A 25,570-nucleotide genomic window follows, 5' to 3' on the forward strand; every position below is an offset into this window, starting at 1 on the left:
GTGGTGGCGGCGGTGGAGGATACGGGTCGCGTCCAAACATTCGGTCTCTGTATCCGTTTCTATCCGGTCCTCCTCCCATTCCTCCTTTTGGGCATTCCTTGGACCAATGGCCGCCGCGACCGCATCGATAGCACTGTTCAGGATCTCCCATTCCTGGCCTTTGTCGTACTCTGCTTGTAGAAATTTGAACCTTCATCGGTTGACCATCCACCATTTGTCCATTGAGTTCCTTGATGGCATCGTTGACATCACCTGTTGCTTCTAGATGGACGAATCCGTAATTTCTCACGATATCGCATTCTACAACGGTACCATATTTGGCAAACAATTCGCGCACTTGAGGCGCTTTCGTATTATCTGTGAGATTGCCAACAAATATTTTTGTTGTTGGAGTATTAGGTCCCTTACGACTCTTTGCAGCCTCACATTTGATCGGCTGTCCATGAACTATATGCCCATTCAAATTTTGTATCGCATTTCTCCCTGCTTCTTCATTCTCCATATGCTGTTAAAAAATATATTATAACATATTTGTTGTATGAATGTATTAAAGGCTCGTCGAATTTGGACCAAGATGCAACTATCCAACAGAGTTATACGTGTAAAGTAAGGAAAGAGGAAACGATAGATCAATACGTTACGATATGGATACGTTACATAGAATAAAGGAAACTTACCACAAATCCGTAATTTTTGACCACATCACATTCTACAACCTTTCCATATTTTTCAAACAATGGTTTAATATCGGCATTTGATGTTTTGTCGGCTAAATTACCGATAAAAATTTTAAATGTGCCAACGCTACTAAAACCCGGCATTTTCGGCTCGTTGTAGAACCTAATTTCAAAAGAAAAAGATATTTCAAATATTAGTCGTTACTGACTTGTACAATTTTTTCAAATATACAGTATATACAAAATAAATACTATATTGCAACAACACTAGAAAACTATCTAGTATATTTAGAATATTCACGACTTTTTGCATTTGCATTTGTTGCTAACATAATCAAACCAATACACGCCACTCAACATTACTCTATCCCACGTATTTTCAACAAATAATTAACTTGCTGTAATATGACTTTCATACATATTACATTGTATATTGAAATGTAATATTAAGCTTTCATTTTGTACAAAGAAACATAGCTTCAAAAAATTGATTAATGATATTCAATGGTGACGCGATTGTTTAGATTCCCCCTCTAGTGCACTTTTTCCACCATTTTGCTAACGATCTAACATTTCGAATTTCGAAGGTCATCAATTTTGCCAAGATATTTCACTTGTGCATACGAATATTAGCAGATACAATCAGTTTGGTAATTTCTAAATATAGGGTAATATAATTTTTTCAATTTTTATTTCGATAGGGCAATGAAAAGGTACACAAGCCGAGAACAAGTAGTGCGTTATAAAATACGTAGTACAGACAGCGTACCGACCTTGTCGAAATGGCGCACCAAATCTAGGAAATGTCTGTGGTAATGATCACCCTCTAATTATCATGTATAAATTTACGTTCAAACACCATACGCTTTCTCACACTCACCGAAGAATACTGTGTATTATTTTCAACGAATGATTTAACCAACGCTGATAATAGGCACGCGACTTTATACACGAGAACGCAATCTAACAATGGCGTCTCACTTGCCGCGTCCGCTAGTGCGCGAGATGTTGAAGCAGTGACCCCTATCGGAAAACTGCAGTACAGCAGACCGTGAGAATGAGGTGTCCAAAAACCTATCACGAACATACCTTCAACTATATTTCGTTCACTAGAAATAAGTTAACGCGGGAACTATTTCTACGCTACACTTATTTTCCTTCTTACCAATGTTAATCTTACGTTTTATCGCTCTTGGAATGGGATAGGTTAAATTTCCATTCTTTGAGCATAATATATAGAATATAATATATGTTTGTTCACATGCAATATTGGAACATCAAAGCATGTATTAAGGACTATTCAAGCTGTATTGAGGCTGCGTTCGACACACGTTAAAAACGTTTTACTTGTTATACATATTTAATTACATTAAAAGTTACATTAAAAATTATTTTTGTAATTTCTTCTTGTTATATTAAAAGCTTAGTAAACAATTTAGAAGTAAATGAATAATAATCATTATATAAATTATTACACTATTAAAGACGATTATAGAGCTTTGTACTATTTTGCTAATACTACTATATACGAATGTTATTAATGCTTGCATAAAATTCTGTACGATAATATATACTATTTCCACAATTCAAACTACGAATGATCCTTACGTGTGATGAATTTCAAGACTAAATCTATACCAAATCCATATCTCATTGTATGATTCTAAAATATATGATATACAAGTACTACGTAGAAAATTACTATAGGATAACAAAATCAAAATTTACTGGACGAGCAACATGCGACAAACCGTATGTATCAGGAGTTCAACTAGCATCAATTTATTTGTGCATGATATACAAAAACAATTCGACGATAACTATATCGCATGCTATTAGATATAAGTTAGTTTTTACGTTTTAATAACAAAAGAGAATTATTTATATAAAATGCTATGGTATTAGGGAACTGAATAAACGTGAAATGGCGTGCTTCATGTATCTTCATGTCGACGCTACGAACCATAACTACATAATCTCAATGTTGCAACTACGTAACTATAAATTTATATCTATATGTTATTTTAATCTTATAATAAATTACATATGAAATATGGGGAAAGTATTAAAACACTTACCAAGTCAGTATTTCCGTAAAACAATCCGATAAAACACAACGGCAGACCACACGCTTTCCTACGTAAAAAATGGCGGATCGAAACAGGCTGGGAAGTGGAAAGCTGCGCGGCGTCTCTTTCAATACGAAACTCTGAGTGGCCAACTGTTGAAAACAAAATTTTCTATTAGAAAACCAAATGCCTATTCAAAATTATTGGTATGTCTATACGCGTTTGATGTCACTAATATGCTACATATTTTAGTTTAATCACCTGATCATTTTTTTCGTGGATATTGTAAAGAATTACATTTTTAATCTAAATGCTTTATACAACTAGAGTAGAAGATAAAACTATATAATTTCGAACTAGACTGCGGAGTTTTATGCAAATTCGTAAAAAATACAATTTTCGTAGAAAGATTGCCTTACCTACCAAATATTATAGAAAGCACTATACCTTGGGTAGTTTATCTACTTTTTCATATTATATGCATTCTGTGGAATTTTTGCGCTTTCAAATTTCCTATAAATGCTTAAAATCCGTAATTTATTTATAACAATGCCGATTTTTCTTACTTTGCCTGTGTTTAAAAACTTCTAAAAGTTAATTTGATAGTTAAAATGGTTTCTATTATTTTTATTCCATCGTACTAGTAACAATATTTAATTCTGTATAACTTCATAATATAATCATACCACACTAAATGTGTAGGTATTGATTTTCTATCTATAAAATTGTTTCTATTTTGATAACCAATATTTTTTTGTTTCGTATATTTACAGCAAAACTTATAGAAAAGAAAATTCCCTTGTAGCGCATAACCGTTACTTAATTATATAAATACTCACTTGCAACATCCTATGTAATCATATTAAAAATGTTGCACATGTACGGAAAAGAATAGTATTAAATTTAATACTTGTGAAAAATATAACTTTAATTATTTGCAATCAATCTACTATTAGCTATAACTTTAACATAGATACAATCCATTTTCATAGAAAATTTACGAACTCACCAAAGATTGACTTCGAGCACGTAATTTGTTGTATGCGACGACAATCTGTAATTAGTTAAAATTTGGATACATAATATTAAAAAAACAATTTTTTAAGAATTGTCGATGAAAATTTTTATAATTTCTAATTCTTGTAAATTTTACCGATCCGCTAAACAATTTTGTAGAACAAATCGATATATTTATATTTTTATCAAAATAATGTTAAATCTTACAAAATATTTTGACGAATAAAATTTCATTGCCAAAACGTAGCTTTGAAATTTAACAATCGACAAATTAAACGAAATAATATGACATTTGTTAACTTAAAAATATAAATTATATACTACAATGTAGGTAATACAATATCATATAAAGAGACACAGTATTTAACGTCAAAATCAACACAACGGAAAACCATATTAATAAAAAATAATTTTCCTATCTTAGAAGTCAATAATAAGCGTAGTGAAAAAATGTATGGAAACTGAATATTTAAAATTTACCTCGTATCCAGAGGTATTCTGACATATAAGAATATTTCAAATATTTATATTTTACAATCGCTACGTACTTCATACGTTTTTAATATAAAGATCGTCTTTATATCTATAAACGACTTAAAATTTCATGTATCCTGCAAGATATCTCATTTTCTGAATAAAATTGTACACTCATTGTAGTATTGCACTTTTCAATGACAATCATATCAAAGGCATATGAATATTATAGATTACCACGGTTCTGTTAATGGTGGGATTTTAATACGTATAAATTCGTAACATTGAATAGATACGATAAATTTAAATGCTATCATCAAAACGGTGTTTTCACTTCTCTATAGATTTTTGCTATTAAATATATTTGAAATGTTTCTGTTTATAGCGTTCATGCGCGCTTGTTTTTTTGGCTGGAAAAAAAATTATTCTTTCTAAGTAGTAGGCATTGTTGAATACATATTCAATAAATTTCAACACAGTGAGGCGCATTAAAACATGAATAGTATCATGTTTTGCCGCCTTTCACATAAAAACAAAAGATATACACATATACAACGTTCATTCATAATTTCTTTCTTCTTAACTCACAATTGATCATTCATTTGATCATACAAATTCGCACATTCATACATTTTCATGTATTTTTAAATCTTAATATTCAGTCTTCAGGCTTGCAGTCTGTCAATAAATCTATGTACACCGGGTTATTTACAAGGGAAGAAATTATTTTTCAGCTACTAGCGATAAGATAGAACACATTCGACGAATATCGTCGAACGCTATACGATTTTAATAGCATTATCAATATGTAGTTTTGATATTGTCTTTTTCACACGTAGCGCTGTTAAACGAACGGCTGGATTTGCGTGCCAACATTCGACTATCAGCTTACTTAGCGCAAACAGAATCTGTAACAAAAGGCAAAAACATTTTTTAATATAAAAAACGTTTTAGTAAGATGTTATTATGTAAAAATATGATTAATTCTATTCTTACTGAATCATTTTCCCACCGCGCTGGTATTATTGGACGTAATCGTTTTACGCAAACTGCTAGTCGCATATCTTCGAAGTCTGGATCACTTGGAACAACATCATGGTATGGCAAAGCATATGGTTCCACCATAGAGCTTTTGCTACCTGTAATGCATCTTCTGCAAGCTTCCCAAAGCACAAGACCAACAGAATACATATCTGCCATTTTGAAAGCATCAAAGGAAGATGTGTTTAAGGTTTCATCCAAAACTTCTGGAGCCATATATCGACGAGTACCCACTCGTGTATTAGGTGCAATATCAATTTCTCCACTTTCACTATAAATAAAACATTACACTCCTATAACTTTGTGTATATAGTGCAAATACTAAATCAAGTCTTACAATGATTATTTCATTCTTTCATACATACATATGGATATTTACAAACATGCACACGCATGTTTTGCGCAATCATCATGATAACGATAATACACTTCCAGATTACGATATTTATTATTTACCTTATATATCTTACTGCCAAACCAAAGTCAGCAATTGCACATTCACCATTCTTTTTCACTAAAATGTTTCTACTTTTGATATCTCTATGAGCTATAGCAGGCTTTCCACGTGTGCCAAAGATCTCTGTATGAAGATGAGCAATTCCAGAAGCAATTGAAAGACATATTGCTAAAAGGCTAGGGTGATCTAGAACAGTAGTTTGGAGATAGTCATATAATGAGCCTCTTTCATGATAATCTGTAATTAATAACATTTGTGTCCAGGATCCTGTGCCTTTGATATCAGCAGCAATAAAACCCAAAATATTATCATGTCTCATTAACACTGTTTGATAAATTTCAGTTTCCCGAAACCAAGATGCTTCTTCCAATGTAAAAAATACTTTCACTGCCACTTTTTCTCCTCTCCATCTCGCAAGCCATACTTCACCATAGCGTCCCTTCCCAACACACTGAGACAGGGCTAGTTGCTTGGCAATAGTTCGTTGTACTAAAAGAGGTAATCCTGATCCAGAGCCACTACTCTGATCGATAAAGTCTTTAAGCGTTCCCTGAGAAGGCACTAGGCAAGGGCCCCTTTCTTTTCTTCTGTATCTGTGATATATGATCACCATAGCTATTGAAATTACCATTAAGCATATAAACAAAATGGCAGTCAATATTATAAGTGGCGCACCCGATGCTATGACCATTGGATTAGGTACTGTGGTAGTTCGGGGTTTATAATCAGGATATAAATCTTTGTTACATAGTGCACTCTTGTTACAGCATATTATGCTTTTCCCTTGCAAGTGTGGCACAAGGTATCCTTTACATTGCATGAAACCTTGTTCATCTGGTGGTAGACAGCCAAATGACCATTCAGGCACATATTCTCCTGATTCTGCATCCCAAACTTCTTCTACTGCACTGAAACAATGACCACCAGGTCTTCCCTCGCAAGTTCCATTTTCTCGATCATCTGGACAGTGCCCTTCACAATAACATGTAATTCCTAATGCTGAAATTAACACAATTGTGGAATTGAAATAGTAAATAATGTTAATTTATGTGGAATGCTAGAATAATCTATTGTAGCTTTTAGAACTATGATCGTAACATGCAAAATTGACGAGAATGTATTTTTCTTTTTTATTTGAAATCTTTACTTCAATTCTTTAATTATTCCACGTATAAATATTATAGTAAAAATGAACGAAATTAACAAAAATGGTCACTAAGAATCGTTATTTCATTATTAACGTTTGAAATAATAACAAATGATGTCTGTATGATCTAAATGACCATGAGTTCCGACAAAAAGGAATTATATGTACAAGAAATAGAAGGAGAGTCGAAAAGAATGAGAAGGATCGGGTAAATCGCTTATCTGCTGTCGCAGAATTACTTTTTTGTCTATTTTACGGTGACCGCTCTATTTATATCTTCAAATATTTAGATGAAGGATTAATCTTCTGAATGTGTGCTGCTCTTGTTCCATTCCTTTGGTTCTTCCCCTTTCCCGCTTCTGTCGGAATTCTTATTTATTTTTTTAAAAATAACGAATTATACGTAAACTAGATAATTGCAAAATACTGTAACATTTTAAGTTAATTATGCGATAACGGTATATGTTGAAGATAACGAGCGTTAATATTTTTGTTAAATGTAAGCTTTTCCTTCGTGATAATAATTTCAAAAAATAAAAAAGGAGAAAAAAAATAAAAAGAATTGGATAATTTCTCAGGTTTGAAATGTGTTGTTAATAATCCATAATTCAAATTTAAATTGTATTTTGCTGAGAGCATGTGTTCATAACCTACCAGTTTTTTAGCCTGCGGCATAATAATGCCGTGTGTGCCGATCGCACCGTACAAGGAAATCACTGATGCACGATTGTCCGACAATTTCCAAGAGAGGTAAAACATGTTTAGTGCGGTTTCGGTCACGTGTTTCTTTTATCCTTATTTGAAGAGTAAGGAGAAAAACAAGAAACGTCACAAAATAGCTTTATTAGGAAAATTAAGTTTTAATATTTTAGACCACTAGAAAAGAAATAACATCTAATAAATTTAACTGTATTGTTCGCAAAATGAAGTTTGTATCTTGCTTAGACATCACAAAAAAGAATGATTAATAAAATATTAATTATTCTTATCTGTGTTTCGTTCCAGTACAGAGTGGACATTCCTCATTTTTAATTAGTGTACTAAATCTTTAACACTATCTTATAGAGATATTTTGTATATTATAATCATTATGATTTAATAGTTCCAGAGTCTTAGTTATCACAAAAATGTGTTATAAAATGGTAAATCACGAAAAAAAGGAAATTCCTTGTTTTTACCTCCTTATCCTCCATTTATTTCGCAAATGTCAAAGAAAAGTCTCATAATGGTCAATAACTGATATGTATTTTTCGAAGATAGGAATTGTTCAATGAGAGATTCGATATAATCCAGAAAAGGAGAACGAGAAGTTGAATTAAATTAAGTTGAATTGAATCGGATAGCTTCCTAGGTGCTCAAACGAATAAGTTTCGATAAGTTTCCATGCATAGATATTCTTTTGTGCGGCTTTCGCGAAATAATTAGTACATATAGAGTAGCGAGAAAAATACTATTAACAATACGATGCATTTTAACCATATACGATCTTAGCTTCTGCGCGTGACAAAAAATAATATTGATGTAAAACAGATATTAAGATTTCCCTGTAATCTTCAACTCCAATCAAGTATCAACAATTTAACCGGTATTCAGGTCTCTTCGCTAGAATTACGCCATTTTATTTTGGTGCGACTAACATTTACCGAAGATCAAAGAGTTAAAGCGTATTAGAAATTGCTTGACAGCAACCTTAACACAAGCCGGTAGCATTTATAGCATTGAAGAGTACAAAACGAAAATTGAAGGGCGCAAGTAAAAGTGCAAACCCAGATTAGATCTTAAGCTACATATTAACTAACAAGATATCCTATTAAATATATATATGTATCAAGCGACAAGGTTTTGTCGGTTTTTATATCTTCTATAGAAGAGCGTATTAACAAACGATGTATAACATATGTATATAAAACTTTTTACATGTCTTAATTACAAATACATATTCTCGTTGTTAATTAGGAAAATGTATATGATATGTAATAATACGGTTTCAATTGATATGTGCAGAGTTCAGACATCATGATGGCGCAGTGTATCTGCCGCGCGATGAATATCGCGTTTAACGAGATGCGAACTGTTCTACATCTTTAAGTAACGATATTATATATGTACATATAATATATATTACAATAGTTTTTCCGTAGACACAATGATACGAAAATCTAAAGTAATTGCGCAGTTCAGTGATTTTTCCTAATTCTGATTATTTAATTTCAGTCCCCTTTTACGAAACAAGGCAAAATTTTTTAATTATAATGTTCTTTTAATTTACTCTACTTACTAACTTAACCTAATCTAACCTATCTTTTTTATTAAATTTTGAACATTAAATAAATTAAATTGAAAATTCTAAATATGATATTTTTTTATAAAATAATAAAAGGTACATTAATTTCTCAAGTTCCTCCGATAAATCTGTTCGCTTCATGATGATAATTTTAAGTAAAAAAGAAATTGGCATGAAATAGTGAAAATTGGGAGAAGTTACTAAACTATAATTACCAAATCTGACATTGTTGATACGAGCACGATGGTACTGCATGAGATGAGTAAAGAGTAAGGAAAAGGAATGGAATTTGAACAGTGTTTAGAGATAGTGGTGTGGATCGTGAAACCTGAATATAACGCAACAACGCAACAACGCAACACTAGCCTACATCCAACCTGTCAAAATCCGTTCGAGGAAAGCAATGAATTTGGAGATTAAGAAGTTAGTCGTTCTCTCGAGAAAGCAATTTCGGCGACGCCTAAAATTAATCTGAACTGAAGCTACGGGGACAAACAAACAACTAGACAGAAATACAGGATAGTCACACGCGAAACCAATGAGACCACTCGAATATGGCGCGAGTCACGTGAAAAAAAGGAAAGAAAAGTAGGAAAAGGTCGAGGCACAGTCGAGGGGAACTTTAGAGTGTATAACAGCAACGAAACACTGTTGTTGGTATTTCAGTACCTAACCTTAACGCCGAACCTCCTCTTTCTTGCTCGTCGCTCGCTTTTCTTCTTCTCCTTCTCTCATCTCCGAGTCAAGGGTAAGAAAGAACGTGCGCTACTTTGGTATAAGAATTCCTTTTGCAAAAATACACTCGTCGCGTAGTGAATCACAGTCTGCGCACTCACGAACATCGAAACTCACGTTTGTTTACGAAAAATTGTAGTTTGTAAATAGTACCGATAAAACTGATACACATATAGATGTCCGAAAGGAATCGTAATAAGTGTTGCGGAAACACCGTCAAATCCGCTATTCCGTACCATTATCGCTTAAGGCTTAAGGAAATTCTCTAAATCGCGTTAAAAAAGAAGATTGCACTAAAATCTTATCGTATTTTAATCTTTCGCTTTCGCAAAACATTAAAAAACCAGGCATGTGTTTGTTGTCAATATGTTGAAGGAAAAAGTAGTGCTGCAGCATCATTAATCAAAATGAGAGCGAGTAAGATTGAGAGAGAAAGAGAAATAGCGGCGATGGGGAGCAGAATAGCATAGAGGGAGGGAGGGAGGGAGAGAGAGAGAGAGAGAGAAAGAGAGAGAGAGAAAGATAGAAACAGGAACGGCAGAACGTTCATTCGTGTAGCAAAAGGCGAACAATGGTTAACAGCATTCATTAATCGTTCTCACATCGAGAATCCGCATCCGATCGATTCTTTGGTACATTGTACACTGTTGCACTTACCACTTTACATAAAATACATCTCGTACGTACAATTGTAAAACAGATCACGAATATACTCACCACAAACAAATTTCGCGATAAACACTCCTAAGCTGATCCACAGGCCGTATTTACATCCGCGCCGACCTGGGGTGGCGAAGAGCGCAGCCATTTTCTACATTCGAGAGCACATACTTCACTGTGACGTAGGGCGAGACGCGTCGGCCGCAGAGCGCAGGCTGATCAGGTTCGGCTCTTTCCGTTCTTCTACGGAAAGAACTGACAGCTTATTGGAGAGCTGGTTTTGTAGCACTTCGGCTGTTAAACAAAGACAACTGCTTGAGATTATCTAAAAGAGAGAAATAAAGATATATTCACGTATCAGCAGTGTATCTTTAATTCGTGGTACCCAGACAAACTATTTCGAATTTTTTCTAATCGAACGGTATTTCAAATAAATATGAAATTTCAAGCAAAATTGGTCCATAAAAATTTCTATAAATTTCAATATAGTCAACTTCTTATTCTTTAATCGCATTTATATATATATATTTATTTATATTTTATTATTTTTTATTATTACATTTATTTTATTACAATTTATATATATATTTATATATATATATATATTCGTGTTTAAATCATTATCTAATTCATCAAATTGTCCATTTAAAATGATCATTTGAAATGAAATTAAAATTTTATCCGAGAGAGATTTTTCGAATAAGATGTTTCGTTTAGTTCCTTAGTTTCTCAGCTTATTTGTTTTTGTACTGCATTATTCACACGTGGATTACATACTTAATTTGTTTAACATTTTATACGCGATTAAATTCTTGAAATCGCTAAATCGCCATTGTAGATCCTTTGCATCTTATCTGTAAAGATTTCACATTTGAAGCTACGTACCTGGTCTGTCATCGTAGCTATATAGTAGGGAGTGTGCGACGGCGCCCATAGGGCGCCATCGTGCCGCGACGAATGCGGTTTCTGAGATGTTTCTTATTCTCTCTTCTTTTCCTCTTCGTTGACTACATGTTCCTAGTATCGATGCTTTAGGGAACTAAGTCAGAAAGCTCATAAGGAAATACAAGAGAGAATGGTTTTTTAAAAAGGTGCGAAGGTTCTCGCGACTGACGCATGGACCTAGACAAAGCTGGAACTCAGCTTTATTGAATCTTTTCATTCCATCCGCATACATATTTATTGTCGACTAACAGACTAACCGTACCAGAATACAGAGATTTTATACAACTATATATTATGTAGCTCCACAGCAGAACATAAAATTACGATTAGTTTAACTTTATTCTAAGACACTCTAAGTTTCTCATTCGCTTCTTTTTCTTTCGATAATATTTGATATTTTTTATATTTTTTTATTTCGATATTTTATAGTGATATGTATACAATATATATATATATATATAGTCCACAAAGAAATTTTTTATTCCGAAAACCCGATTCCTTTACGTCGTGTACATCCTGACATATGTACGTATCGATATATCTGCATCGATATACGAGATAAAATGATAAAACGCGTGCGAAATGAGAGGAATCAGAGAGAAGGGCGATACATATTTTGCCGACAGTTTTGAAAGTGGTGCATTCGCACTTATGCGGCGCCGTTTTGATAATCGAGCCGATTGGACAAAATGGAACGCACCATGGGGGTGCGCATCACGCTGAGCTTTCAACCTTTAATCTTTAACATCGCATACGTATACTATTTTTATTTCTTCAGGATGGATATCGAGTTAACTAACAAGTGAATGGGTAATACGTTTTCATTGAGAATGATATTTGAATTTGAGAAAAATAATTTTCTGAAAGTTGTGGAATTTCGAAAGACTATGTTCATTTCATAACCATTTTCTTTGCTCAATGATATTTATCAAATATTACTGTTCAAACACAAGTAAATGACAAAAATTATCGACCGATACTATTTTATTCATTCGTTTTTTTCATTCACCTCGATGTTAATGATTCTCAAATACCAATCAGGGAAAAATAAAAAATTACAAAATAGTTTAAAATCTGATAATCTTTTATGTTTCATCGAGATGTAACCCAGCGAGGAAAGAGTGAATGTAAAAATCGTAAACGAACGAAACAATAAGAGTAACGACTACGAAAGCAAATGGATTCGAAGATAAGATTAATAACATCGTGGTGATATACATATGCGTAGAGACGATAGAGAAACGTGAACGTAGTAATATGAGGATATTGTACGTGTAATAAGAGGTACACGTTACGAGCAATATTATCGCGTGCGAGCGCAACGAACCGAGGACGTTTGATCAAAGCACCATAAATGTGCTTACTCAAGAAGAACTACATATAGGGATAAGATAAAAAGGCTGCATAGACATCGTAATATCATATATCGTGAAATACTGACTATACCGAGCCAGAAAGTATCCACTTCATTCATCAATTTATTAATTTACCGACTCGTTGAATCTTTCGACCCGACAACGCATCTCTCTTCATATACACACATATGGACTTAAGTAATACATAGTACTTACACTATATTACCGATAGTTGTTCTCTTCATAGTAATAAGTGAATTTTTATGTATCTGTTCGAAACTTAACAAAGTGGAGTATTCGTTGTAATTTTTAATAGATAACAAACACAGCGTAATGATAAATATCAACAAATTGGAAAGAATACATCATGATTCGATCGACGATAAACTTTGCTAAATGATGTTATTTAACGATGTTTGATTTATGTTCGATATAAAAAGATCTGATCTGAATACTAACTTTGAGATTATAATCACTTGAGGATTTACCCTCTTGAGAATGAATTTGTTCAATTAAACGCGTTAAATCGAACTACCTGCCCCGATAACAGCTTTCCGTTCTTCGAACGAGTCTCGTGTGCCCATTAGGGATAACGATATCTTTAGAGCAAAGTGTTATCGCTAAAAGTCAGGTGTGTACCGGGGCATCTAGTGCTCGATCAAAGTAAGCTTGCCGACGACAACTTGACAACAGAATTCGAAAGGCAAACAAGCTCTCTTTTTCTCTTTCTTTGTTATTTCACTACTTACTGCCTTTATTTTTTTCCGTCTCGCACGCGTGTGTGCGCGTTTTATTTTCTCAAAAATACTCTTTAGCAAAGTATGTTTTAAAACTTGTCGATTAATTTCTGTCTCCTCTCTCTTTTTCGTCTCTTTCTCGTAGGCATGTTCCACGTGAAATTATAACGCCATCGGAACAGTAACTTGCCATCAAATGTCGTACTTGATGCTATGACCATTGGTGACACCATGACGGTGTTGTATGTATATTAACTATCAGTGCCTAATTACTGTTATTAAATTTTGTAAAAGTTTCTTATATGTAAATTTAGGAAAATTTTTCGCAACCTATCAAACAATATTTTATTAATTTTTTACGGAAATAGCTGGTCACTGATGAAAGTTACGCTTGGAACTAGCTACTTGTCATAATGTTAATGTTCAATTTGCTTTCAACAAAGTTCACGCGAATAATGTTTGATCTGTCTCTTGTATAAATCGCATTTTAATAAAATTTTCGTTACGAATTTCCACAAGGTCATACGTAGCTGCTTGCTATTTGAACATTTTCCACGGAAGAATTTTATGTACATATCGTGTGTATTACATAAAACATTTTAAAACTTCATTTTCAGATTTATTTGAAATTTTACCATTACGAAAATTTACCATTTTACCATTATAATGATATTTTTAAATTTTTCATACACATAATATATTTATAAACGATTTCTATGAATTCGCGAGTTATTGTATGTTACTTAGTCAAGAAATTGTGAGAGAAGATACAGTATTCGAAGTAGAAAGTAGAACATAACTATTGCGAATGGAACTTATTTGATTCCAGAGCTCACAGCGATAAGAGAAGGGTATGTTGTATACTAGTTACGGTCCTGATACACTTAGTTAGTCCTTATTCAGAGATGCGATGGATGAAGGTGAGGCGCGAGGGCAGGCACCTATAACAAAGATCCATCGGAACCGGTTTCGTGTTCTGCCCTTTTTTTACATTCCCGAAAGAGGTCCCGCCGAGCCACGGGTGTGAAAACCGACACTCACCCCCACTTGTTATTTTGTCAAAACAAAGCCCTGTGGAAATTATAGGAATTACGCAGCATCATCAACTTGCTCATTTCTCTTTTTTCCTCTGAACATTTACTCCTGTCAAATTATTCTCGACCGCACACGTTCTCGGTACGTTTTCTAGCCCTACCCTGATCGAACGTAACGTCGAACGAATTCCATCATTCTACCGTTCTACATTCCTCTCCATTCAATCGAAATCGAATGTATCACACATAGATTTTAACGAAATCTAAGATGGAAGAAAAAGGAAAAGGCAGAGAGTGAGAGAGAGAAACGGGAGAAAAAGAAAGAAATTACAAAATTAATCTTTAAATTCACATAATCGTGAAAATAATAACAGAACAATAATTTTACACTAGAAGATGTAAGAAGATACTAAGAAGATACTAAGATTTAAGAAGTTTTTAGACTATTAGACTGCTCAATAAATTTTATCCGTAATACTAGTATTTATTTTTATGTTTACTCCTATAACGTTTCTCAAGCTTGTGTCAGTTCCTATATATTTTACAAAATTATTCAGATCTTTTGCTCTTGTACTTTCTCCGCATTTTACTGTTATAATCATAATGCAGAAGAAGTTACTAGATAATAGAAATATTTCTGTATTAATTGTATTCAATATTAAAGAAGTTGCTTAGTCAATTTAAAGTTATTCCATTACAATTAATTGAAATTTACTTCACCTATCATTTTACTATGACAAGCTACTTCATCTGCATTTCCAATCGTTCGTTCTTTTACAGAAACCTGTTATATTGACACAGGGTAAATTTCTTGTCAGGCGGTAACGATGATTTCGTCTATATTTTTAGCACACATATCTCCTTATCATTTTAATGTCACATGTTACATTACCGACATATCATAGAATAACATTACGAAATTAATAGTGGTTAGAATTAAAATAATCTCCGTGAAATTAAGAATATGATGTATAGTAGAACAGGATACATCTAACGAGTCATCAACTCATCACAGATCTTATAATTACAAATAAAAGAAAGAATTTCATTTCCTTATACATAATATTTGTACGTCAATTTTACAAATTCTCATTTGAGAGAATAAACAATTGATTGGGACGGTTAGGTAACCCACACTTACACACATTCTCTCAAAAGAAAATATCGAATTCTTCATGTTAGATTTCACATGTTTTAATCGTCGTAATAAAATTTTGATAACATATACTATACGGTCGTATGAAATCTAGTTACGTATCTGACATTTATTTTTTAATAATAACTGAAATTTTTTAGTGACAGAAACATGAGTGAAGATATAAAATGCTCTCAATACGATGTTAAACAAAATAAAATATTGTCACACGTTTTCCCTTTGCAAGCATCTGGACGATGTCAGTCTATCAAAGAAGTAAGTAAATTCGTCTACATTGTTCTGCTACATATATCATATGATACACCACATTTCTAGCCAGGTTATTATACTTGTTCAATTCCTTAAATCGCAAATCAACTTTATAGAATAACGTGACGCATACGATATGCAAGGAACAAGATTACTTGAATGAAAGAAATATTTTCAATATATTCCATTTTCTGCTCTCTCATGTGATCATTCATCAACCAGCAGATCCTATCCAATACTTGTATGAATTGCTCGATGATTTTATATTATTTAGATCGGGGCTCAAAGAGCCACGATTACTTTGGACAGAAAAGTATGTTACGTTACTGTGGCCACTGTCACGTTTGAAAATGTATGTGTGCATATTTCATTCTTATTCCATTTATTCAGGCATCTTAATGCGATATTCGAAAATATTCTTTTCCATGATTCTGAATTTTTACCTTTGGATGGTTTTAAAACTGCTATGAAAACGATGGGCGTGCGTTCTTACGATCCATGTCCGGATCAGCTTGTCCGAGGATATGTAGATCGGCAAACTTTTTGTACGGAAGCGTAAGAGATAACCTTTCGTTGCCTTATCTAAGATGGATTTACAAATTGCGCTTGAATATTTATAAATCAAAAAAGAATGGGAATGTTCGTATTCTTTTCCAGATCGAATAGCATGAAAAATGAATTGTTGCATATGGCGACCGAAACCAGTCGACGTACATAGGCGTGAAGCAGAATAACTTATAATTCCTTTGCATATTGTATACTTTATCACAAGACGTATATATTTTATGTCTATTCATTATTAAATATATACAGTGGTTCACGAAAATATTCGAACACTTATCATGGAAAATTTTTATGATATATTAATTAATAGAAATTTTCTATATATATTATGTGTGTTATACAAAACATTTTGAAATTTCATTAGCAATGTATTGAGATTCGATCTCATGATTATATACTGATAAAATTTGAAAGAAATCTAAAAATGTGTATACAAACTACAAAATATTTAGCGCAAATATACGTTTCTTAAAAATCACAAAGATGTTTAAACAATGAAATATTCATTATATTAATAAACCTCGATATTCAGCGGAATCATCTTTATATGTTTAAGATGTTTGTAGTAAATGTCTTGCAATTTCTATATGTATTTTCACGTTGATTTCAATATCCAATGTAAACATAGTAATAGTCATATCATAAAAGTTTTCTACAGTAAATGTTCAAATATTTTTGTGAGCTACTGTATTATTACGATGCAAATTTTATTTATATGCGTAGAAAAAAATGAATTTCTTTTGGTAATAAATACGATCAACGATATGTTCTTGTATCACGTCGAAAAAGTATAGAAACGAAAGGAAACGAAAACGAGACGAGACGAGAACAGAAACATGACAAAGCCACTCGAAGAACCAACCAGAGAGAGGAGAGAAGGGTGAGAGTCAACAGACGAAGCGAGTCGAGGTAAAACGAGTCGACTCGAGTCGAAGTGGACTCTAACGAGCATGGTAAAGAACGTCAGGCTAGAGAGAAAGTGAGTGAGCGTGCGTGCATGCGAGCAAGCGAGCGCGCAACCAAACGATATAGTTCGAAATAGTTGTGCACAAGTTGTGTAAACGGTGTGGCACGCGTAGCTGATCAAACCGATCGAGATTTGCGTGTGGTTTAACTTCGCCGTACTATAACATCGCCTTGTGATCAAACCTTTCTACTTTCAACGCATTCAATGGTAACAAGCATGATCCTTCGAATTTCCTCCGTCGTGTTCCTCGTGCGTACACCATTACACGATCGTTCGACGAAGAATACGCAGTGTAGAAACCAGAGCAAGTAGTTTACACCAGTGAGCGCAATCTAAGGACATTCGTGATTTATTTTGTCTTTGAATTCTTTAACGCTAAACTATTACTACATCGTTATGCCATTCGCATTTCTAACAACGATGGTTAATCTGAAATCAAGTATTGTGCTTTCCTGTAACAGCGACGAAATTATATTAGGAGAGTGAAATATCAATATTTCGAAGAAAGAAGAACTTTACTGTCGAATACCTGTACACGCATTCGTGTACAATCTTTTTGCTAACACAGTACCGATTTTCTTTATACTAGTATACATACATATGTGTAAGGAAAACGTACATATATACATGAATATTTTCCCTGTAAAATTGTAAAAAATCATAACCAACGATGTTGAAAACGTATACTACCACTGTTACTACTGCGAGTTAAATCGAATCTGGAATTTAAGAAACGTCGGATTGGGAAGATTTCCTTTTGCAGAAATGCAAATTCTAATTGAAATTTAGTCGAAACGATACGGAATCACGAAAAATGAGACCGCTCGCATTTATGGCCTGTTCGGTGCTTTTACTATCTTTACTGCTACTCATTAGCATCGTGTCATCGGCCCCTTCCTATGAACATGTTGCCCTTCAGGCTGCCGACCAATGTGATTGGATTGGAAGGTTAGTATTCTTTATTCTTGTTATATTCTCGATTTCGATCGGTCCATAAAAAATTTACATATTCAGTTTGAAATATTATGAAATATTTGTAAGCTTGTCTTTCTATCCACATTTCTTTCCAATGATTTACTCCGAAACCCGCGCAATTATCATTTTCCCTCCAATTGAATCTGTTACGCAAAAATTTCATCAATTTTATCCCCACGTTTACATTTAGGTGCTTATGCATACGTGTATATCTTTTTAAATTCCTCTTGATAACGGGTAACGAAACCATGTATGTATCTAATAAACATATATGTATATATATGTACATATACATATATATAAACTTTTATTAAGCGCGAAACCAGTCGCCCGACTTACGGTGAAACCGGTTTTCCTCGTCCAACGAACAAACACAAGCAAACCTAAGAAAGATCGCATGGACTGGACTAGAGCATTCGATTTATCATCTCTTTCTCCTTTATAAGGGAGAATGAGTGGCCTGCGTGCATGTATTTATGTATATCTACGTATGCACGTATGTACGTATATATGAGCAAGTAGAAAGAAATGTACAATAAGCTAAAAAAGAAGAATGATTACGTGGCCAAGTGCAGTTGTCGATAATAACCATTATCATCCTAAAAAACGAAAGAACCGTTTCTGCTGTTATAATTCCATTTCAACTGGAGACTTAAAAAAGAAAGAATCAAGATGATATAAAGATACAGGGAAATTGTCTGAGTATCTTTCATCTCTGGAATATGTATAATATACCAAAATATAATATGATTGTAATCATATACATATAAGAAGATAGAAATAAGTAATGTATATTTAATCAGGACGTAAATAATTTCTTTCTCTGCCTGATTACGTTGCAGCGGAGGTGGAGGCCGAGGTGTTCGACCAGTATATCTGCGATGTTCCAGAGGAACGGTACTTTGGCGGTATCCACGAGGAGCTTTACGAGTTGTTCTCTCGCCCCCTGTTTTAGCTGGATTCGTATCGAAAGCTAATTACGGAATGAATCACGGAAAGGGCAACGTCAATAAGAAGAACGACAGCTATTGGAATAACAACGATGACCCATTTCAGTTATCCGGTTTCCGTACTTGTACCAAGATTTCAGGTCCAGTACGAGTATATCTGGAAACTCATGGCAAACTTCGGTCAATATACTCGCCGAGGGACGGCAAAGATATAGCTTCACATAGATGTTTTCATGCGAAAAAACAACCCGCAGCACTTTACATAGAAGCGGAAGAATTTACGTTGGGTGAACTTCACAATGCGAGATTACAATACGATTTAGAAGTACGGTATGTCGACATTCGACAAGGAGTATCGCAACGATTTAATGATGAGGAGGAAGACTGTAGACCGTGTACTATGGATGAACTAGCTAAGGCGTATTGTCAAAGCGATTTCATAGCCAGGGGTACCGTAAGTGCTGTCCAGAGACGACCAAATTTAGAAGCTGCCGAACTCGTCCTTAGAGTAACAAAAATTTTACGTCGGATCGAAGAGAATGAGGTAAATGTCTCTTGTTTCTTTTGCTATATCTGTTCACAAATGTATACATAGACATGTTTGTAAATTAACGTTCATTTTGATGCATTTCGAAACAGAGTAACAACGATGCAGATCCTACCGATTCCCATGACCGTAAAAATGTTCGTGTAAGGGTGCCAACTGCCTGTGATGCACGCCATGGCCAAGGAGAATTTGTGATAATGGCTAAACGAAGGCTCGGTGATCTTGTTCTGGTCTGTGCACCGAGAATAGAAACTTGGGCAAAGACAGTCCGCGAATTGGAAACTGCACCGTGTGTTCTTCAAAGTTAGCACACCCACGTTCCAAAAATCGCCTGTAAATAATTTATTTTCCTATTCTGCGTTGTATGAATATCGATCTCTAAACTGTGATATTGTTTTGTGGAAATTTTATCGTGAGAAATACATGACTTTTTAGCAATATAACTAACAATTTCCATCTATCTCTGTTATGATTATGCATCCCGAATTTTAACCGAGCGGTAGCAATTATTTGAGTGTGTGTTTAGAATTTTAATCTAATCAATCGCCAATCGTCAATTTAGAAATTTAAACGATTATGAATACACTTCTAATTCTTATTTGTTTCATATATTTATACAAGATTAAAATTTCAATCTATATGAGTTCACTTGCATTACACATTGAAACGTTAATTTAACAGTCACATTGTGATATGTACACACACGAAAAATCAGTCGTAGTGTAGAAATAATTTACAATTATTATGCTATGTTCGAAACTAATACATATGCGCGTTCAGTTTATTTCATATTTCGCAACTCTGACTGTGAAGTGATCAATTTACAATCCTATATTATAGTAATGTTTATAAATAATAAACAATTACTCTATCGTTAGATTTATATTGAGTTATATTACTTCTCAATCATCGATACCATTGATGCAAAAATAATCATTGATGTCGTTGAGACACTGTTGTTATTAATATTATTATTATTATTATCACAAATAATACGTATTAAGCCCTTTTTGTTTTACATGATATAAGTTTTACACATTGCCAAAGCGAAGGAATAACACGATACATGGTCCCAAAGAAACGATCAAAAATTGACATATTGAAAATTTATGTAAAATTAAAAAATTACGAATCAATATTTTCATATGGTGTGCAAGAAACAATGCTTGAGAAATAAAAATTGATCACCATTTACTAGGACGTATTTAATACAACTTTAGTTGTTATTAGTCTGTTCTTAATTCTTCATTCAATTTGTTCTTAATTCAAATTCGTTGCTTTGGAATAATTACAAGCGTTTCATCATCTCTTTTCTATTTCATCGTAATTCTTTTGTCGTCAAGTTTGTTTATAAGTTATAATGCACATATAAGAAGAATATATTGCAACAGCAATACTATTGAGAAGCGCATACACGCGAAATTTTGCAACGATAATATATTTATCATTTGCTGGTAGAATATACATTGCAATTATGAATCAGATATGGATATTCTACACGGTAGTTCATTTATCAATGGATTATGTACAATACGATACGACAATCAGAATTTTTCATTTATTATGCGATTATCATATTGTTGTATAAGGATAATTAGGACATAATGGTAAAATGAGATCGTCCATATTTGGCAAAACAACCAGTTTTTCAAATTCCCTGAGTAACTTAGTTTCTATCCATTTTGTTATGTAAACGATATTAACTGTTCTCTCACCAACCGCGGGTTTTACGGTAAGACTCACTTTCGGTACAGGCTTAAAACCGTACCATAAACGATCGGACGGTGCTGGTGGAATGTTTAATGATAGACAACCTTCAATACTTGAAACGGTAACCATCAACCGAATTTCCGTATTCGAAACACCTTCCATAGCCCTTCGAACATAGGACAGTTCGGTGGCCTGATAATTGGAACACATGAAAAAGCAAATATTAATAGATATTGATCTGAATGTTACTAAATAAATTTTTAGAAAATGTAACAAAACATATTTACATGTTGAAAATATTTATTTGCAGCTATTTTATCCACCATACTAAGAAATTTTCTTCCAGATGATTGTGTAGATCTGCAAAAAACAAACGAAGAAAGAAAGAAAGAAAAGAAAAACCAGATAGATTAAGATATCGACGTAGAAGGAAATGAATGATAAAACGATATTACTGTTATAACTTACGTTGTTTCTTTGGACATATTGTACGATTGTGTTCTAGAATTATCACAATCGTCTTCTGTAGACGTTTCTGGCGTATCTTCTACATCACTATCGAAAATTGGTGATCTAGTTATTACTTCGTTTGATTTTTTTGTTGAAATAATCGTATCATCAGGAACTGATCCAGTTCTTGTCAATTTCATTAAATTCAATTTTGTTTCAACAGTCATAGTCAAGGATCCTTTATATGTTATATCTAAATTAAGCCAGAGACCTCTTTCGTTAATTACTGGTTTTGTTACATTGTGAATAACAGGAGATCCTTGACCTATTGCTACCTCTGAAACCAAAAGGCACTCCATAAAATATGGTAGTTTTATGTTGGATAACTTGCGTTGTATTTTATCCTGTATAAGATGTATAGTTTCAGGACACTTGCGTACGTCGAAAAGTATACGAGCTATTAGACAATTAATCCAAAGTGAGTTTTCAGCAGATGTGGAAATTGCACCTTCTGACATTGGCGAACAGCTACTATCCAAGTATTTTGCCATATAAGTGTTATAATTAAGCTCAGGTATGGTTTCGTGTGAATTACTAGCTGAAAGAGAGCTTTTTGATTCTGCGTTGATTTTATGTTGCGTTGATTGAGTATTAGGTATAGTGGACGACGTATCAATCGCAAACAGTAATGGATCATTTTTTTTAACGGATCGAGATGCAGCTAAAATTAAACGTCTGTACCAATCTTCTTTTTCACGATCAGTTCTGGCAAAAATAAATATTTTTAATTTATTTTTTTGTTCACCATTATTATGGTGTTCTCCTCCCTCATCCCCCTTCCCATCCCTCCCCTCTTCCTCCTCTTCATCTTCCTCCTCCTCTTCTTCCTCTTCCTCCTCCTCCTCCTCCTCCTCCTCCTCTTCCTCCTCTTTTTTCTTATTTCTTTTCTTGTGTACTTTATTATAATAATAATTACCATAGTCATCAATTACCATCTGTGCTTTTTCTTCTTCTGATTTTTCTAAATCTTGCCCTTCTTTCCGTCCATTCTTTACTTTCTTTTCATTATCTCTTTCTCCTCCTACTTTTACTGTTATTTTCTTCCCTTCCTCTTCCTCTTCCTCTTCCTCCTCTTCATCATCTTCTTCTTTCATCTCATTCTGCCTCATTTCCTTTCTTTGTGTGCTCTTCTGTTGTTCTTCTTTTCTACTCTGCTTTTCCTCTTCCCACTCTTCTTCTTTTTCACTCCATGTTTTTACAATTGATTTCTTATAAGTTTTTATCTCGCTTGATATATCTCTTCGTTTCTTTTTTTTTTTATTAGTACTAGTGTAACTCTTTTTCAAGCCTCTTTTTATTTCATCCTCCTCTTTCTGTTGTTCCTTGTAGTCTTCATCCTTCTTTTTCAACTTCTCTTCCATATAAATTTCTGTTTCTTCATTCTCTACAAAACATTCTTCGTATTCGTTGTCAAGATAATCACTAACTGAATCATAATTATAATTTTTATTGTCATCGTCATCTTCATCGGTATCTTCCACTTCCACAAACTCACAAAATTCTTGTTTTACTATTGGCTCCTCATTCTCCATATTGACAAACAAAATTTCATTCTCATCTTGTGTTTCTCCATCTAATTTTTTTGTATACTTTTTATCAAATTTATATTTGACTTTTTCTTTTAGGTCCATTTTGTGATAACTATTTATCGAATATTCATCATTGGTTGTACTTTTCAAAATTACATTACAAATTAATGCTTCCTTTTCAAGGGCTATACAAATCGGATATTTTTTACTCCATCTTCTTCTTCTGGCAAGCCCGTGGGGAAGAAGTTCTATCTTTGCTCCAGTTAAATTATAAGCTCTCTTTTTAATGAATTTTAATTTATGTTTAGGCTCATCCCAGACAGCTTTCTTTGGAACTTTTATCCTGGTTTCCAGAATACGCAAAATATTTTCCTCCATTCTGAAGAAAACAGACTTTGTGCGTGCCACGTGATAATTATTTGGTTCATAATTATAAGGCAATTCATTTAACCAACCTTGATATCTTTCAACCACAGCATGTTCCTCTACAGCTGGAATCTCTAAAACATGTATTGGCTGACTAGAAAGGCATTCTTCATCTGGCAAAGTGGTTAAAATCTTCTTCAATTTTGTTACTATGTCATAGAAGGTAACAGTTACAAAAACACCCATCATAAATCCCAGTAAATACTCTGCTAATGGAATAACGTAATAAATGCAGGAAATAGCAATGAGAACAGCAATAGATTTATATGTTGCTTGGCAAATTAATTGTTTAATCAATTGTAAAAACACAGTTTTGAAATCTATTTTCTTTGAAAATGTTACTGAGCTTGTATAGGTCTGTTGTGGGAAAATGTTATAATTATTGTTACTACTAGGTGGCTCTGAATTTGATGAATCATTTATTGAAGAGGAAGGAACATCTTCGCTGATGTTTTGTGGAAATTCAGAAGCTTCAATGCCACTCTCAACACACTCATCCTGTAAACTTTTGTCTTTTAAGCCAGTTTTTACTCCAGAGAAACCTACGTATCTGGCTGCATTGCCTCTTTTACGAATATCATCCACCTTTTCATCGCTAGGTGTAACACAGCCTTGATCCTCTAAATCACTGACACTTGAGCTTTCTGCTTTGGAATGACGTCGTTTCCGTTTGTCACTTTTTATTTCAGACAGTTTTTCCTCGAATGTCTTGGTTATTTTTCCTTTAATATCGGAGAATACTTTCCATGGATCCAAGGATGGCGGCGTACCTTCTAGCAAAATATTTTCCGCACTGACAGAACGGGTTTCCGAGTTGTTTTCGGAAATATCCGACTCGTGAATGCATCTCGATGGAGTAGAAGTTACTTTGGACGAGATCTTTTCGCATTCAGGTGTTAATCGCTTCTCTTCGTCTGTGCTAGGATATATTTCTTCCAATTCATCGTCACTAGCATGGTAATGAATTACAGGAACTGAAGTTGCAATAGGTTTACCTTGCCGAAAGAGAAACAAACGATCGATCAAGTACCTTTTGTCATATCGCTATTACGTTAACTCTGTAAAATAGATACTTATTTATCGGATTTTACCTATCTATCTAAATTAGTCTCACCTTTTATCATTGCCAGTGTTATTTTTCTCGGGCTGTGTTTAGCACTCATGGTCGAAGCGAATTGGTTCGATAATCAGCCGATTCATAAACATCCTTTAACGTACATCATCACGAATGTCGACTACGTTATTGCTTAGAACGATAATCATTTTATCATTTCTTATCAATCTCTTACTATGATAAACATAATAACATAATAACATACTTCTTATGATAAACATAATCAGAGAAACATTTGCGC

The 25,570-nt window shown here is 33.7% G+C and overlaps 5 protein-coding genes across 9 annotated transcripts in view; 2 read left to right on the top strand and 3 right to left on the bottom strand.

Moving 5' to 3' along the window:
* The window catches only part of LOC100744215 (RNA-binding protein lark), an 8,043-nt gene extending 5,140 nt beyond the window's left edge, over positions 1 to 2,903 (bottom strand). Inside the window, 4 exon segments of the mRNA XM_024369073.2 lie at positions 1 to 505; positions 678 to 840; positions 1,451 to 1,751; positions 2,756 to 2,903. Of these exon segments, the coding sequence (XP_024224841.1) occupies positions 1 to 505; positions 678 to 821 (649 nt within the window). The 5' untranslated portion in view covers positions 822 to 840; positions 1,451 to 1,751; positions 2,756 to 2,903.
* Positions 2,904 to 4,269: 1,366 nt separating this feature from the next.
* LOC100747692 (bone morphogenetic protein receptor type-1B) lies at positions 4,270 to 10,806 on the bottom strand. 3 transcript variants are annotated; one of them, XM_003491152.4, is made up of 4 exons: positions 10,619 to 10,806; positions 5,735 to 6,734; positions 5,234 to 5,549; positions 4,270 to 5,145 (listed from the first exon to the last, which is right to left on the bottom strand). In XM_003491152.4, exons 1-4 carry the CDS (start codon positions 10,707 to 10,709, stop codon positions 5,017 to 5,019), a joined length of 1,536 nt encoding a protein of 511 aa, XP_003491200.1. In that variant the 5' UTR covers positions 10,710 to 10,806; the 3' UTR covers positions 4,270 to 5,016. The 3 variants fall into 3 exon arrangements, with proteins under 3 accessions (XP_003491200.1, XP_024224839.1, XP_024224838.1); XM_024369071.2 differs by lacking the exon at positions 10,619 to 10,806 and adding an exon at positions 9,841 to 10,167; XM_024369070.2 differs by lacking the exon at positions 10,619 to 10,806 and adding an exon at positions 9,836 to 10,167.
* Positions 10,807 to 15,374: 4,568 nt separating this feature from the next.
* On the top strand, positions 15,375 to 18,045 carry LOC105681023. 3 transcript variants are annotated; one of them, XM_033321870.1, is made up of 5 exons: positions 15,375 to 15,758; positions 15,929 to 16,043; positions 16,154 to 16,350; positions 16,428 to 16,592; positions 16,695 to 18,045. In XM_033321870.1, the coding sequence occupies exons 2-5, from the start codon at positions 15,939 to 15,941 to the stop codon at positions 16,753 to 16,755; spliced, it is 528 nt and encodes a 175-aa protein (XP_033177761.1). In that variant the 5' UTR covers positions 15,375 to 15,758; positions 15,929 to 15,938; the 3' UTR covers positions 16,756 to 18,045. The 3 variants fall into 3 exon arrangements, with proteins under 3 accessions (XP_033177761.1, XP_012243484.1, XP_033177762.1); XM_012388061.3 differs by lacking the exon at positions 15,375 to 15,758 and having other exon boundaries at positions 15,771 to 16,043; XM_033321871.1 differs by lacking the exon at positions 15,375 to 15,758 and having other exon boundaries at positions 15,771 to 16,043; positions 16,428 to 16,582.
* Positions 17,632 to 20,500, top strand: LOC100747815 (meteorin-like protein). The gene is made up of 3 exons (XM_003491153.4): positions 17,632 to 18,516; positions 19,386 to 20,037; positions 20,133 to 20,500. Exons 1-3 carry the CDS (start codon positions 18,383 to 18,385, stop codon positions 20,346 to 20,348), a joined length of 1,002 nt encoding a protein of 333 aa, XP_003491201.1. The 5' UTR covers positions 17,632 to 18,382; the 3' UTR covers positions 20,349 to 20,500.
* A 494-nt stretch (positions 20,501 to 20,994) lies between these two features.
* LOC100744330 (testis-expressed protein 2) lies at positions 20,995 to 25,523 on the bottom strand. Its single transcript, XM_024369066.2, has 4 exons — positions 25,330 to 25,523; positions 22,219 to 25,210; positions 22,038 to 22,110; positions 20,995 to 21,942 (listed from the first exon to the last, which is right to left on the bottom strand). The coding sequence occupies exons 1-4, from the start codon at positions 25,376 to 25,378 to the stop codon at positions 21,613 to 21,615; spliced, it is 3,444 nt and encodes a 1,147-aa protein (XP_024224834.1). The 5' UTR covers positions 25,379 to 25,523; the 3' UTR covers positions 20,995 to 21,612.
* Between the last annotated feature and the right edge of the window lie 47 nt (positions 25,524 to 25,570).

This window comes from Bombus impatiens, unplaced genomic scaffold (genome assembly GCF_000188095.3).
Source record: "Bombus impatiens unplaced genomic scaffold, BIMP_2.2 scf_0517, whole genome shotgun sequence".
NCBI lineage: Eukaryota > Metazoa > Arthropoda > Insecta > Hymenoptera > Apidae > Bombus > Bombus impatiens.